At 39.4% G+C, this 17,522-nt stretch overlaps 1 protein-coding gene across 3 annotated transcripts in view; it reads right to left on the reverse strand.

Annotated features, from left to right (window-relative positions):
• The window catches only part of ALPK1 (alpha kinase 1), a 119,042-nt gene that overhangs the window by 52,471 nt on the left and 49,049 nt on the right, over positions 1 to 17,522 (reverse strand). For 2 of the 3 annotated variants that reach the window (XM_044224231.1, XM_044224229.1), the window contains exons 3-4: positions 8,053 to 8,284; positions 2,685 to 2,839 (exon numbers count right to left, since the gene is read on the reverse strand). In XM_044224231.1, the coding sequence (XP_044080166.1) occupies positions 2,685 to 2,839; positions 8,053 to 8,173 (276 nt within the window). In that variant the 5' untranslated portion in view covers positions 8,174 to 8,284. Of the gene's footprint in view, positions 1 to 2,684; positions 2,840 to 8,052; positions 8,285 to 15,255; positions 15,289 to 17,522 lie in introns of those variants that run through there. The other variant, XM_044224230.1, reaches the window with a different exon arrangement.

Raw genomic sequence — 17,522 nt, forward strand, 5'->3', positions numbered from 1 at the left:
GACATCCATGCAGTATACAGAGGGAAAGTAGAAGGAATAATAAATGGGGCCTTAAAACAGTCTAAAGACTATGAGTAGTTTGTCTCCCAACTCATTTTCATCCTCAAATGCAGCAAGACCACATTTTCAAAAGACCATCTTCAGTTTTTCAGTAAAGTCACTTCAGCTATGCATGCAGCGAAGGGGGATCTGGAGGTTGTGGGACGGACTGAGAGGCGTAAAACTTTGGCTATGGTGATGTGCTGTGTTTCCCTCTCAGCCTGTGTTTGAAATTCAGAGGGACTTTCTAAGCCCCAAACGTCAAAGCAGCAGGGGTCCTACCATCTGTGAAGCTATCCTGTTCTTACCTTCCCTAGAAAACTTGAAAGTTCCATACCACGGGCTGCCCAATCACACAAGGCTTTCCCAGTAGGTAAACAACTACTGGCTTTTCAGGAATTGGTCCCAGTCCAAACAAGTTCCTGGAATTGATGGGAAGGAGACTGCTTTTATTTATTTTTTTTTAAAGGATTTTATTTATTTGACAGACAGAGATCACAAGTAGGCAGAGAGGCAGGTAGAGAGAGAGGAAGGAAAGCAGGCTCCCCGATGAGCAGAGAGCCCGATGCGGGGCTCCATCCCAGGACCCTGGGATCATGACCTGAGCTGTAGGCAGAGGCTTTATCCCAGGACCCTAGGATCATGACCTAAGCTGAAGGCAGAGGCTTTAACCCACTGAGCCCTCCAGGGACCCCAGGAGACTGCTTTTATCGTAGGTCTCCTGCAGTCTTTACTTTGGAGTCCCTTTTACCCCCTACCATGTCGCTTCTCCCTTCACATCCCTGGTCAGGCTCTCTGACTTTCCCCTTTGCTCTTTATCCTATTCTTTTTTTTAGAACACTGGTTCTCACACTCTAGCACGCACGTGAATCACCTAGAGGGCTTGTCTAATGCTCATTGCTAGACTCTCAGCCCCAGAGCTTCTGACTTGGTAAGACTAGGGTGGGGCCCAAGAGTCTGAATATCCCACAAATTTCTAGGTAATCTAGTGCTGCTGCTATGAGGTCTCATTTTCAGCATCACTGCTGAAGAACTGCCCTGTTCAATAAAATAGTAGCCCTATCCACATGGATCTATTTATACAGAAATTGATTTTTTAAAAAAATTAAATAATATGAAAAAGGTTCAGTTCTGCAATCATACTTGCCACATCTCAAGTACTGGAAAGCCATAGGTGGCCAAGGCCTTATGTATCGGTCAGCAGAGATATGGAACATTTCCATCATTGCAGGAAGCTCTGCTGGAGAGCCTGCGTCTTGCCTTATGGTTAACAAGTTTCAGGAAATCTATCTGTGCTTTCAAGTTCTTCACTTGGGGCTTCCTGAGGGAGAACTGGCATTGAGGTGAAAAAGGAGTAGCTCCACCATCACTGGTCCGTTCCCCTGGGCACATTCATCTCCCTGCCCCTTAATTTCCTCCTCTGTAAAATGGAGATGACAATGGTGATAATCACGGGAAGGCCATTCTGAGAATTAACTGCGCATGCATTTGTTTGTGCATGTGCAAACAGTTTGTAAAATCTACAGTTTTACACTAATGGTAGTTATTATTCCATTCCACTTTTCCACCTATACCAAGACTGCCAATTTAAAATCCTGACTCATCCCTGCATTCTTTCTAAGTATTCCCTTTTCTTGGCCTGCAGTTCTCAGTCTACTTAATCCCAGTCTGTTTGTTTATTTTTGGGAGGAGAGGTGTGGGAAAAGTGAGGGTTTTGTTATTTTATTAAGCCTCCAAAGATGCCATTAAATGTATGTGGATCAGGGACTCTTCCCCAGATTTCTGTTTTGATCGGCGAAGACAGTATCTATATACTTATTTTGGGATGACCCCAAAACACATTCTAATGTAAACTGCTGAAATAAAGAGTTTAGGATATTATCATTGTTTGTAATGCCTGGTCTCCAGACAAATAACTATTTTTATATGAGGAAAAAAAAAAACATATAAGCTAATAGACTCTCTTCCTTGTCAGTGCTACCCAAAAGAACAATGACACTCCCTGGAGCATCCCCAGAACTTAAGTCAGAAAGCTGAGCTCAAATCCGAGTTCACATGCTATTTGTGAGGTCTTCTTCTATCCGAGGTAAAGATATTAGTTTGACTAATTTCCAATAAGTGAGTTGAGGAATAAGCAAATCAAGGACTTTGCTTTGATGCCTCCTGAACAGACTGCATCGTGAGGGGATAAGCAAGTGAGGAGGATCCCGGGTTTGGGGGGACAGGGAGGGACATGGCAGAGAGCAAGTCACATTGATGAAATAGTGGTGACCTCATTTTCTTTCCAAGCTACTCCACTTTAAAAAAGGAGCATTTCAAAATAAAAACGTTACGAGACATGGTAGAACCAAAACTGCCCCTCCTGGTCTACCAAGGATATAATAAATATTTCAGGATGACAGGTTTCTCCCTGGACCCCCGACCACCCTTCTTCACTTTTACTTGACTCGGCTTTCCAGCGGAAGGTCTCATAGGCAGGCAATGCTTTCTAAAAGCTATTTCCCCCACATTAGTCAATCTGGCAGAGCCGACCATAAGGGTAGGGGCTGTCTTATGCCTCAAAGAAATTTAATCTATTAGACCACTTAGAGGCTAAATACCTGGCTTGGGGGTGTCAGAGGAACAGGTGGTGTGGTTCTCCCTACCAGTAACTGCTGCAACCCGGCGCCAATCACATCCTGCAGGTTTGTTTTGTCCTCTGGGCCCACGGCTTGTTTGTACTGCCACTTTTCAGGCACGAAGGGCCACTTCATTTCCTTTGCCTCCTGGATCAGGGTCCTCAAGTCGCCGGGGAGTGAAGCTGAAAAGGTCAGAGTTCAGGTAAGGAAATTGCAGTCAAAGAAAAGGCTGTTGAGTTACCAATGTTATGATGAAGCACCTCAGTGGCAAAGAAACATTTTTCCTACCTCTTGCTGGCTGGTGGAAAGCTGGGGGTTCTGACTCAAAGAATAATAGCGCAAAGCTATCTGTCAGGGGTGGCCCTGGTCTACTTTGCCCTTCAGGTAAATTGGGGTAGTCAGGCATTAAGAAAGGTTTTTAGCAGGAAGTAAAGCACTTCAGTGACTATCTCTGCGTGAAGAACCAGAGAAAGGAATGAAGGAAATATTATTTTCCCTGTAAAATGAGAAAGGGACCGAGAGGGACTGACATCTGGGACTTGTGGCAGCTGGGTAAGGCAGAGAGTCAATTTGTACAACCTCTTTTTACTTCTCTAAGACATTGCATACTTTCACTATGGACTACAGTTGAATAGAGGTGATTGGTACAAAAAACCCAAATGAAATTTGAAGTAGTACCAATTTATTGTGAAATGGCCCTGTTTCACATGAGTAGACAAGTGCCATATCTTCCTGGGCACCAAGCCTCATTATGGAGCTCCGCGATCTCCTATCCAAACTTAGAAAACCCCAAACTCTGGAAACTGGAATGTTTTTTCGTAAGTTTGGCACCCTAACCAGACTTGAACTGACTGGGAGCTCTTTATGGTCTTGTTTGTCTTATTTAGTGAGATTAGCCAAAAGTTGTGCTGCAAAAATTTTAATGTTTGACTCTAGATGCTGCCCCTGCTTCTGCTGGAGTGTGAATGTAACAGATGGTCCCTGCACCATACTACCTTCCTAACATTTGAAAAATTCTGGATGCTGAAGCCCGTGTGAAGCCCCAGCATTCAGGATTATGGACCTGATTACACGACTGATAGTTAGAAAGCTCGAGGTGCTTATCTTACAGACATTTCACACTCAAAAGTGTCTAAAGCTGGGGGCGCGTGGGTGGCTCAGATTGTTAAGCATCTGCCTTCGGCTCAGGTCATGATCTCCATCCAGGTCCTGGGACTGGCCCCCGCATCGGCCTCCCTGCTCAGTGGGGTATCTGCTTCTCCCTCTCCCACTGCCTCTCCCCTCTTCTTGTGTTCTCTCTCTCAAATAAATAATGAATAAATAAAATCTTTTTTAAAAAAGTATCTAGAGCTGAACTCACCATCTTTTTTTCTAAATCTGTTTCTCTATTCTTTATTTTGATGACTGCTACGACCATTCACTGAGTCACCCAAGAATAAAACCTAGAAATCAGGATAGACTTTTTGCTTTTTCTTCCCCTCTCAACCTAACCAGTTATCAAATTCTGTAGATCCTAAATTCCTCCTTTCCATTATCGGTAACTCTTGTCTGAACCACTGTTTCCTACCTTGCCCCATCCATTCCAACTTCCGCGGTGCTGATCCCCATTTTGCTTAAATACAAAATAGACCAGGCCATTGCCCTGAATATAATTCTTTAATGGTTTTGTACATCTCGTCCTCACATTTGCATTTCCCTCCCCCAATCCTTTCATGATCAAGCTCAGGCTGACTGGCTTCAGCGCAAACGTGACCACTTCTCATCAGCCTGCCATGACCACCCTGCGGAATTTAAAGGTCCGTCCAGAGTGCTCCCAAACCCCAAAATGCATGGCCTTTCAGTATTCATCCCATTGCTCTGTGAGCTCCTGAAGAGAGGCATCCTGTCTTACCACCATTGAAATCACATCATGATGGTTAAAAGAAGGATTGGTCTTATGTCTACATGAGACATGCTACATAGGACAAAAGAGATATGACAGAGAGAATAAAAAACAAAAGGAAGAGGAAGGAAACCTAACTCTGCCCTAGGCCACAATGCCCTTCTGTGTCCTTGCCACCAACTGCACAAATGTAAAAAAGACCGCTGATGGGGAAACATTGCTTGGCATTGAGGAGATATCAAATGGGCCACACCAGTGAGTAATCCGTGCAGACTACTGAGAATGATTTACAAATATCCCACTGCAATCATTGCTCTTTGATTCAGCAACCCAGAACTACTGAGCACCAGTGTGTGGTAGCACTCCTCCAAAGGAAGCACAGCCATGGCATAAGGGATTCATGTGGTCATGATCTGCTAGAAAGCCCAGCCCTCTGATGGCCAGAAGTGTTCCAATAGGGGCGCCTGGGTGGCTCAGTGGGTTAAAGCCTCTGCCTTTGGCTCAGGTCATGATCCCAGGGTCCCGGGATCGAGCCCCACATTGGGCTCTCTGCTCAGTGGGGAGCCTGCTTCCTCCTCTTTTCTCTCTCTACCTGTCTCTCTGCCTACTTGTGATCTCTCTGTCTGTCAAATAAATAAATAAAATCTTAAAAAAAAAAGGTGTTCCAATATACATGTAGAGAAAAATTAATTTATTTATTCCTTCCTTCTTTCCTTCCTCCCTTCCCTTCCCTTCCTTCTCTTCTTCTCCCCCCTCCCTCACTTCCTTCCTTCCTTTCTTCTTTCTTCTTTCAATATTGTATTTATTTGAGAGAGACAGAGTGTGAAAAGGGGCAGAAGAAGAGGGAGAGAGAATCTGATGCAGACTCTACACTGAGCAAGAGGCTGATGCAGGCCTTGATCCCATGAAAGCAAGATTGCGACCTGAACTGAAACCAAGAGTCTGCCACTTAACCGACTGAGCCACCCAGCTGCCCCTAAAGAAAGTTTCTTAAATGATATATGTAAAGAGTTGGGAATAGGGTGATTGCTAAGTCCCGTTCACTTAGGACAGTCCTGTGTGGCCCTAGAGTATTTATTTGTAGTGTTCCTTCTCACACTGAAGTGTCCCATTTGACTGATCAATTATTTGGAAATTCTGTCTGTGAGTATCAAATTCAGGAGGCAAATGAGTAGTTAAATGACAATAGGAAGTTGATTTCTGGACTCAAAGAGTTTTACCATACATTGGCACAGAATCATTTAAATATTTTCAATTTTTTTCATGATGACAGAGAAAATCTGTTCTACACAACTCATTTTTGCCTTTCCCTCACCAGCCTCTCCCTGAGGATCATGCCAGAGCATGGACAGTCTAGTGTGCCAGCAAAGTCAGTGATGCCTCTGAAGTACATTTTTAAAATATATCTGTGTTTAGATTTCAGTTCCTTCTCTATTTCTGAGGAAGTTGCTGGGGTAGTCTCCCATGCTGACAAGGACAATTTCTTTTTCTTTTCCTTTTTTTTTTTTTAAGACTTGATTTATTTATTTGACATAGAGAGAGAGAATGATAGAGAGGGAGAAGTGGCTTTCGGCGGAGCAGAGAACTCCATGCAGGACTTGATCCTAGGACCCTCGGATCATGATTTGAGCTGAAGGCAGATGCTTTATGACCTCGCCACCCAGGTGCCCCTGAGAAGAACAATTTCTGAGGGAAGAGGATAGGACTGAGAGGAGGAAGAGAAAGAATAAAATCACAATGATCATGTTCAAGTCCTCTGACTAGTCCTGTTGCCATAGGTGACCCTGTACTAATGTCTTTCCCTTGGAGTACACGCAAGCAATGACTTTGGGGATAGCACAACCTGCCCACAAGTGTCACTCAGAAACCACCTGCTAAGGGAAGGACTCTGTGTCAGACTACACTCAGTTGTACTGATGGTGCGTGGGGGGACCCCACAGCTTGCCTCTGTGGGGATCGATTAATGCTGAAATTGTCAATGGCTCAGCATAGGTCTCCTCCCCCATGGACATATCAGATTCAGCCAAGCACAGCAGCCGGCTCCTAATGGAGCAGTACCCTCTTCTGCCTCTTGATCGCTTCCTTCTCCAAGCAGCTTACCTGAAGGGCCGGTGCTAATCGAGTGATTTTTGTGGCCCTGTTTGCCTTATCTGGAACTAAACTGATTATTTCTCCTATTCTGTGCCACTTGGGAAGAAAAAGAAGAAAATGCTACCCAACTGGGAACTCTGAGTTTTCACGAGGGAGAACACAAAGCTAGCGGAATTTGGGCTGAGTAGACAAAGGACATGCCATGTAGTGAAAGGACCAGAGGAAAAACCTCAGTAGACAGAACACAGCACACTGCCCCTGGGAAGAACTGCAGCACGTTCTGGAGGCGCTGAGTACCCGCCGCTCCCTGACAAGGGGCTAACACCTGCCAGTGTGTGGTCAGGCTGATGGACACCTATAACCAGCAAGCAAAAGCACACAGAGTGTATGCGGCTAGTAAATAAGGAAATCACATAAACTAAGGAGCACAAAAGACAGATTATAAAAATTTAAGACATCTACAGGTCCCTAAAAGTGCCTCTGTATAAAATGTGTGTGCCTATATACAAGAATATGGGGGAAAGGCTTCTCCAGAACATTTTCCCATTACATAACATCAAAAACAAAAGAGATGGGGAGTGTGCACTATATGTGGTCTTCTTATTTCTGCAAGGAATAGCAAGTCTCTAAAAATACAAAGAAAAATATTAAAAGCACACAAAAGGGACACATTTATAGAAATGGAGAAACATTTATTCAAATGCTAAAAAGAAATCTAAGGAAAGAAGCTTCTCTCTCCAAAACTGGCTATGGAAGAAGTAAGAAATACTTTAGCTTTCTAGATTTTGTGATAGAAACTTCCCAAACAATGACCTATCTAAAACTGTGAGTGGCATAAACTATGAAATGAGCAAAAGGCCAATTCAATTCTGATAGTGATGCAATCAGTATTTATCAGTGTGAGAGGATTTATTTTACAAACAGCATGTGAGTGCAGCATGAGAAATGTATTGATAATTAAAAAAGAGAGAGAGAGAGAGATTGGACCAATGAGATGACATATTTAGGGAAACCACAGAAGCCTATGGAAACTGATGAGGCACAAAAGCCTCGTTTGAAAAAAAAAGTATGTGCCACCATTCAGAAGTTGCTTCAATTTTTTAATAATTGAAATTTACGTGCACCGGTCCACTTGCACCCTTTGTTCTTCTTGAACTACACTGTTTTCTTGTAGCCTCATGTTTACTGAAGCCTAAAATTAGAACTGACAGCAATTCACTGCAACAAAGTGGGCTTCCTCCCCTGCCCGTCCGCCTGCAGCCCATGTCCCATTCATGCCCTAGAAATCCACTCATCTCTCGGTGGTCATCTGCCAAGAGAAGAAAAATAGGGCAGAGATGAAAACACGTCGTTCAGGCAGGGGAGTTGAGAGCGGACCTGCTGGCTTCTCCCTTCCCCCAGTGCCTCCCGTCAGGACCTCACCTCTGCACTGCTGGTCCTCGCTCTTGGCCTCCTCCGACACATCTGACGCCTCCAACAGGAGCTGGTCCAGCACTTGCTTGCACTCTTGCAGTAGTGTAGCTACTGCTTTTTGATTATTCATGACGATTACTCTTCCTCAACGATGAGTCAAGTGTCCCTGCGTCTATGGTGATCAATTACCCAGAAGAAGACATCGATTCTCAATAAAAGAGCCCCGTCAAGGCGGAGGTACCTGGTGAACAAAAGCGGGAAAAAGATGATTAACTGAAGCATCATCAATTATCTGTAAGGCTCAAGCAGGGAGGGATAATAGGGCAAACACATGAAAATACATGACAGCCCCTGAGGACTTTATTAGGGGAGTGTGTGAAATTACTGCAGGGCCTGGTCGGGATGGGCAGCACCTCGAAGGCATCAGAGAGCAGAAGGGAGAGGCTCCTGGTACAGACCTTGGTTACCCGCAGTGATGTCAGCGGAATCCCACGAAGCCAAATGAAGTGAATATACCCTATGATTTATGTATCTTCCGCATACTTTACATTGGTGCCTCTGGATCCCAGTGGCACCACACTTTCTGTCTCTCTGGAAGTCTACAGGAAGCATCTGGCTGACAGTTCTAATATTCAGTTACAAACACATGGTGATATGAAGTTTACCACTCTCATAACCCGGTACTGATTTCCCCTGTGAAGTATTCTTCATGGTACTTAGTATCACATAATTTGGACCAAGATAGGCAAAGGCAGATGCCAAATTTAAAGCTCTTCACAGCCAGGCACTTTGCCAAATAAGATAGAGAAATGATATCTCAGAAAACCCAATTTCCTACATCTATCATATGGGTGAATTTATCATATGGATGGATGAATCTACTTGTATTGCTACTTAACATATGTACAGTTGAGAGTTTTCATATGCAAATTTGAATATACTGTAATGATCTATGGCAGTCAAGGTAATTTCAAGAACAAAATAAATGACAAACAGTACAAAAATGCCTGGCAAAGTTACTAGATTAACTAGTAACTAGATTAACAAATTAACCGGAAAGTTACTAGATTAACAAATCTTTTTGTCTGTCTTCCCTTTATTAAAGAATATACATCGGAAACAAAACAAACTTCCTTTTGTTTTGTTTACAATGAACAAATAAAACAAAGGAACTCTTTCTGAGTTGGCCAGGATGGATTGCAGAGCTGCTGTCTGGTTTAGACACTCTTATAGGCACACAGAATTTTATTACCAAAGCAAGAGAGTTTGAAAGGGGAGAAAGCAACAGATAATTGGATGGCCCCAGTCCCTTTTTCTCCTAGCTTATACATGCAATGAAGTAATCATCAAAAACATTAAAGCAGTGAATTATTATAGGCTTTGGGATTAACAAGGCCTCACTTTAAGAAGCTAGTTTTGAATTTAAATAGCAAGAAAAAAAATTTTTTTCCTACTCTAAGACTCAAGAGGAATACAGAATGAAAGATGAGCTAATTCTATAATCTACACATTTCATTTTTCATTCTAACCTGACTGGTATAGTTCATATGCTTTGGATTTTAAAATACACACATATTCTTTACACAGACAAACTGCCAAAGCAAAGTTTTCAGATGTTACAGGCTTGTTTCATTAAAATAATCTGGTGTTGTTGGTAAAGAACACAAGTGGAGTACTTGAATACAAAATTCTTATTACTTGAGAGTATTCACAGGTGAGATTGTGAGGAATTAGTTACTGGAAGCATTTAAGCATAACTATAAATTAAGTTGCTCTTCTGTTTAATATGTTTCAGAAAGTATTCCTGCATGGTTTAAATTGCTGGACTAAATGGTTTTCAGTGTCCCTTTTAGCTCAAGTGTTTTTAAGTCAATGTTGTGTAGTAAGAGCTGGCCATTAGCTTGCCTTTCTACGAAAGGAATCAAGAAATAAGGGCTAGTCAGAGAGCTAATTAGTGGACTAGCATGAGGAAGAGGCCGTGTAGCAAAGGCAATTCTAGTCCCAGCATTCCTGAAAAAGGGATATGTGGCTAGAATGGGAGGTTAGTATGAAGACTGAGAAATGCAGTTAGCTATGGGTGAATAGGACACATTCACTTTTCTTCAAATAAAAACAAGAAGGGGGTTCTCTTTGCTAGGATCATTTTTAGACCTCCTGTAGGAAGAGGGATATAAGAAGAAAATATGAAGAGTTCATGCACAAAGAAATAAAACTACTGTACTATAATTTTAATAGCATATCACTCCTTTGTCTAAAGGCTTATAGTAAGATCTTACTGGTGCCATATCATCCTCTTAAGGTAGAAAGTCATCTTTTGTTATATTAACAAATTGAAATAAATTTTAATTTCTCTGTTTCTGTAAATGTTTAAACAGAAATAGCATGGAGAAATGAAAATCATACTTGGATATAGGAAAACTGTTACACATGAAAGTGTTCAATGGATATTTGTGACTAATTCAACTTCATTCTCTGTCATTAACTATTTGAGAGACCTCTGAGATGCACTTTTGAGACTCATTTTTCATAACTTTATTTTATGGGGGTTAAGTGGGAATAATTGCTAATATCTTTCCAGGTCTTCAATTACACACTTAGCAGCCTGTCTGTTGCTGTAGAATATCTGATACTTATTTACTAAATAATTCCTGTCTCTTTTGAGAACACTTAAGTATAGTATCTTTATGTATACTTTTCTCTGTGGCTTAGAAATGTTGGCTTGAATCTTAGAGGTTGATTACTAAATAAATATAACTCTGCTTTTGTTCCCTCACTTGAAACCCTGATGCCTAATGCCCAGGATCATAAATCTCTTCCTTTTGTCTAAGTGCTGTGAAAGAGAGATGAGCTATGTGGTTCTGTGAGGACAAACATTAGGACGGACCTAATAATTTGGGTAAAACGAGAGCAGGTGAATGGGGGATTCCCTGAGGATGTGATGTTGGAATTAAACTCTGTAAGAAGAACAGGGCTTAATGAAGTTAAAATGGAGAGGAATGGACCTAAGTAGAACGAAATATAGAGGAAATGAGAGAAGGCTAAATTAGTTGAAACAGGGATTAAAGGAGAAAGTTAGTATGAGGTGAGTTTGGAGAGGTAAGCAAGGGCTTTTCAAGGCCCTGTATACCAGGTAAGGAGTTTTGTGTTTACCCTAAAAGTCATAGGAAACTACTGGTAGCAGGAGAAACATGACCCCAGATTTGCATCTGGAAAAAGTTCATTCTGTTTTGGCTGTAGTGTGTCCTGGGGGCAGAGAGAAGAAGGGGATTGCTGGTAGACCAGTCAGACATTTATTGCCAACAATTTAGGTAAAAAAATATCATCAATTTGGACCAGAGTCATAGGGATTTGGAAAACTGCACAAATTTGATGGCCGTTTAGAGAGTAAATGCAGTATTGCTGTTGGATGGATACGAATGGTCTTAAAAACGAGTCCCAAGTTTCTACTTCACCAAAGTTCAAAGTTGAATGGACAAGACATAAATACATCCTAGATTTTGTACTTCTAGCAATAAAGATAGTAAGAAAGATAAGTCCTACTGTCAGGAATAAGTAATTAGATTTGAACCAATAAAGTATTTCTTTAAAAAAAAAGGAGATATTTTTTGAGATAATTAATGTTTAGTACTTGTGACTATCCAAAATGTACTGAGGATATTCTTTATACTTTTTTTTGAAAGTTATAACATTTTCTCTTTTCCCTGCAGAATTCAGGAGAGACAATAGGATGAAAATACTGTAACATGAGAAACACTTTAGAATCCAACCATCTGTCCAGACTTGTATGGTTCATTGTTAAGCATAACAGAGGCTGGAGCCTAGGAAATTTTCCTTCAGGCAATAGTCCTGCTGGAAATTTTGGTCAGCTTCCTTTATAAAAGAATCATTTTCAATTTCAACACATTTCAATTTTTGCTCCCTGAACTGTGGCATTCTGTGAGCTGTATGTATTTCTAAATTGAATCATGTTAGTTTCCCTCTATTTTTTGTAATATATTGATCATTTTTTTCTATTTTGACATCCCCCTATATATTTTTTTCTAAAAATTAAATAGAGAGAGGCCAGAAAAAGCAATAGGACATACAGATGCCTCTAGAATAACACTAGATACTGAACAAAGTTAGAATCTAAGGCACACATGCACACACATAGCCAAATTGTCATGTGCTCATACATTCCGTGTTTGATTTTGATACACATGTACTTTATTTCTGTTGGTGATGTAGAATTTAACTGAGTGGCTGAGTTATAATTGACAAATAGCCATCATTAAGAGTCAGCAAATCAGCAGACTATTCAAAGCCCCATTTCTTTTGGCATTTGTGAGTCTTTTTCTTCGGACAATTAATACTAAGTTAATGGGGGTAAATCAGGGAAAATAAAAGAATTCCAAATGTATTCCGTGGTCTACTGGCTGCCACCTCTGTAATAATCCACTGGCCAACCAGTCATAGTCCTTAAGCTAGAAGATGTGGGGAAGTATAAAGAAATAGAAAAGATGGCCTATATTGCCAAGAAGTCGATAATAAAATTATAAGACATAAATACATTTAAAATGAACTACACAAGGCACACTAAACACGACTATATTCTAAAAGCTCAGTTTAAAATATCTTTGTTGTAATTCAGTTTATGATTGGTTAGCTTCATAAACAAAGCCACAGAGCTCATTTAATTCATAAGTACATGAATAATTATGCAAAATACACCTTTTCATCTACATTCTAAATCATCTATTGTATTGTTTCTATGAGAAAATATTTTCTGCCCTCCAGCATAGAACAAGAATGTGTTTCTCCAGTCCATCACTAGCAATGACAATCCAGCTTTTTACACCCTTTCACCCTTCCCTGAGCAATCCCACACACCAACTTTGACCATAGTGCCTCTGGTACTAGTTGGTGCAAGGGGGGAGACAAAAGGAGAAAGAGAAGTTTGACTGGAGTATAAGACAACCGTGCAGCTTAGATAGATATGTCTGGGTAACGGCCATTTTTAGCATTTTAAAACTGAATAAAAAGGGAGACGAGAAGGCGGCTTCTAAGTCATCAAAACCTGAAAGAGTAGGTAGACTTCTATTTCTAGCAGTATGGAAGGCTATACACCCTCACCAACATTCTCACTGAAGACAGGCGAAAATGCTGGAGAAGCACTTTAACACCTCTAAAATGTGTCAATAAAACGATAAGAAAGGAAGGTCTACTCAGAAAACATAAACCAAGTAAAAGCTGGAACCCAGAAAATTAACCAACACAGAAACTAGCCTTTGCCTCAAGAAAAATTATAAGCACTCTAAGCCGAAACTTTGGTTTTCGCTATCCAAGAGTGTGGGAAGATGGGAAATAAAACCCAAGGCCCACCTAAGATGGGACATATAAGAGGAAACTGTTCCTTTGCATAAAACTGATGTCCTAAAAGGTTGAATTGTCAGTGTAGGAGGAGCTAAAAATAAATCCCCATCCTCTCCTGCCACCTCCCAGGAAATCGGCCTGTGGCAAAACCTGCTGCTTTCTGGGAGAGAATGAAATTTTTTGCCTGTGAGAATTTGAAGCCGCAAGATCCACAGAACTTCTACCTGATAATTACTTTAAAATAAGTTATTTAAAAATAACCCTAAGTTTTCAGGAGGACACACCCTACTTACCACATAATGACATCCCTACCTAGACCTCATGCAAATTCTGAAATTAACTGTGTTTATTGAAAACATGTCAAATACCTAGTCATGTTTTTCATTCATTCTTTAGATTTTATACAACGTTTTTCAAGATCTCCAGAGATAAATAATACTCTAACACTATGTTTGCTATTTAAAATAGCTATAGCAAATAAAAGGTAATTTTATACCTTTGTACACATTTCCATGAAATGTGAATTTCATGAAAAAAAAAAAAAAAGGTCCTAGGTTGGTAGTTTGGTAGTTTTCTCAGGCAATCAGTGGAATGAAACATAATCTTCTCTAAAGGAATCTGACTTCAAACTAAGCGTCAAAGATTTCCACCTATAAAATACCAAGAAATATGAGTATGCATGTTTAAAGATCTGAAAGAGTATGTTGAGTGTATGAATTAAGAGCAAAAAACTATATAAAGGGGGTGCCTGGGTGGCTTAGTCGGTTAAAGCCTCTGCCTTTGGCTCAGGTCATGATCCCAGGGTCCTGGGATCGAGCCCCACATTGGGCTGTCTGCTGAGCAGGGAGCCTGCTTCTCCACCCCCACTCCTGTCTGCCTCTCTGCTTTCTTGTGATCTCTGTCAAATAAATAAATAAAGCTCTTAAAAAAAAAAAACTATAAAAAGGCACAGGCAGATTGAAAAAGAATCAAATAGAATTTCTATAAAAGAAAAAATAATAATTAAAAATATAAAATTCCATGGATTAGATAGATTTGATAAAAATGCCAGCTCTGGTTGAAGATAAAATTTTTAAACTGGTTGATGAATCAGAACACTTCATCTAAAACACAACAAAAGGGGGCGCCTGGGTGGCTCACTGGGTTGAGCCTCTGCCTTCGGCTCCGGTCATGACCTCAGGGTCCTGGGATGGGCCCTGCATCAGGTTCTCTGCTCAGCAGAGAGCCTGCTTCCCTTCCTCTCTCTCTGCCTGCCTCTCTGCCTACTTGTGATCTCTCTGTCAAATAAATAAAATCTTTAAAACACAACAAAAGAAGACAGAAAGATGGAAAATACAAAAGAGAAGTTAAGAAGCGGAAAGAATTAGGGCACCTGGGTAGCTAAGTTGTTAAGTGTCTGTCTTCAGCTCAGGTCACAATACTGGGGTCTTGGGATTGAGCCCTGGATTGTGCTCCCTATTCAGTGGGGAGTCTGCTTCTCCCTCTCCCCCTCCCCTGCCTGTGTTCCTTCTTTCACTATATCTCTCTTAGTCATATAAATAAATAAAATCTTAAAAAAAAAAAAAAGAAACAAAGGATTGATAGGAAAGCTCTAGAACATGTCTCATTGGAATCCTAGAAGGGAAGAAGAGAGGGAAGCAAAAGACATGTTTGGAGAGATAAGGACCAAGGACAGGCGAAAGAAAGTAATTAAAATACCCATAATCTTCAGGCAGGTTAAATAAATAAATAAAAATCTATATGTAGTAATATCATAGCAAAACTAGGGAACACCAATGGCATACAGAAGATCTTCAAAGTAGCCAGAGAGAAAAGACAGAATACCTTCAAAGAAACAACAATGAATTTATAGCTACCTACTGAAAAGCAACAATGGAAACTAGAAGATAGTAAGAGGATATCTTCAATATGCTGGGGGAAAAACCTGAAAAATAAAAACATTTTAAAATTAACATAACAGATTCTTACTAACCAAGTCTCTAAAGTATATGCTTAGATACAAGGAAAGTGATCACAGATGAAAGGTCTGAGATTCAAGTAAAAATAATAAACAACAAAAATGGTGAATTGTTGGCTAAATGTAAATACTGATTGTATAAAGCTACAACAAAAACAATGAGATAAAAAAATAGAAAAATACACATACAAACATAAGGAGCATATATATCAGGAGGACAGTGATTTATGTTAAAGTGTTTTAAGATCTTGGAATTGGTAGAAGGAACAGGGATATTAACTTTATGATAAAAATTTCTAAGATAATCCTTAAAAAATTGAAATAAAACATACAACTTTCAAGCTGGTAGAAGGCAAAAAATGAAAAGAAACAAAGCAATTCAAAAGAAGGCAAAAGGGGTGCCTTGATAGCTCAGATGTTTGAGTGTCTGACTCTTGGTTTTAGCACAGGTCATGTACTTGAGATGGGGTCCCACAGTGGGCTCCATGCTCAGTGCAGAGTCTGTTATCTCTCTTCCTCTCCTCCTTCCCCTGCTCACATGTTCTCAATCTCTCTCAAATAAATAAATAAAAATTTTAAAAAGAATTTATTTATTTATTTATTTGGGAAAAGGGCAGGGAGAGAGAGAGGGAATACAAAGTAGACTCTGTGATGAGCTCAGAGCCCACTGCAGCAGGGCTCCATTCCACAACTGAGAGATCATGACTTGAGCTGAAACCAAGAGTCAGATGCTTAACAAACTGAGCAACCCAGGTGTCCCAGGATAAATTTAAAATACAAAATATGATGGTAGAAATAAATTAAAATATATTAGTATTTCAAACAAATATAAGTGAATTAAATGTTACAGTAAAAACATAAAGATAGACTTGATTTAAAAAATAGCTACATGGATTTACTTAAAACATAAGAATTAAAAAAGGCTAAAAGTAATAAGATAGAAAAAAGATATATTAGAAAAATACTAACTAAAAGAAAGTATAGTTACATTAATATCAGACAAAATAGACTTTAAGGAAAAAAGCACTAATAAAGATAAAAAAGCCACTTTACAGTGATACATGGTTCAGTTCACCAGGAAGGTATAGCAAGCAATTCTAAACTTGTATGCATCTGGAAGCATACCTTTTACTATATATGAAACAAAAAAGTGAAAGAACAATGGAGAAAATATGCAAATACATAATCATAGTGGGAAAATTTAATACACTCCTCTTAGAAACTAATAAATTAAGCAGACTAAAAAAATTGTTAATGATATCATTGATTTGATCAACACAATTAACAAACTTGATCTAATAGATATTTATGAAATTGCAGAATATACATTGTTTTCAAGCATGCCTGGAACATTTATAAGAATTTAATACCTACAGCCATGAGACAAATCTCAACAAATATCAAAAGTTTAACAGTATACATATGACACTGTATGACCAAAAGGCAATTAAGCTGTTAATCAATAACAAAAAAAAATGTTCATATAGATGGAAATTAAGAAATATACTTCTAAATAACTTGCAGGTCAAAGAAAGAATCATTATGAAATTTAGAGAATATAACAATGCAATGATAAATACTACATCTTAAAATGTGGAATTCAGTCAAAGTGGAACATAGATGAAAATTGATAGCCAAAATACTTAGAAATAAAGAATGCTGGAAAATTCAAGAGTTAAACTTGAATAACCAAAAGTAAGAAAAAAAATAAATGAAAAAAGTAGAAGAAAGGAAATAAAAATAAGAACAGAGATTAATGGAATAAAAAACATATTCAATAGGAAGCTCAACAAAATAAAGTTCTTTCAAGGGACCACCGAAATTGATAAACTGCTGGCAAAACTGATCAAGAGATGGAAAACAAACAAATAGAAGTAGGAATAAAAATCTTAGAAGGGGGTGTGACAGATGGTATGGAGATTTTTAAGAAGTTAATAAGAGAATATGGAAACTTTTTTACTGATAAATTTGAAAATAATAAAATGGGTAATTCCTAGAAAAGTATAAGTTACTTAAAAGAAACCAAGAGAAACAGAAAACCTGTATGGTCCTAAAATCTTAAAGAATTGTAACTGTTAGTTGAAAAATCTTCTTACAAGGAAAACACCAGGAACATACCGTTTAAAAAGATTTTACCATTCAATGAGCCAATAAATCCTATCTTATGCAA

Source organism: Neovison vison, chromosome 11 (assembly GCF_020171115.1).
Source record: "Neovison vison isolate M4711 chromosome 11, ASM_NN_V1, whole genome shotgun sequence".
Taxonomy (NCBI): Eukaryota; Metazoa; Chordata; class Mammalia; order Carnivora; family Mustelidae; genus Neogale; species Neogale vison.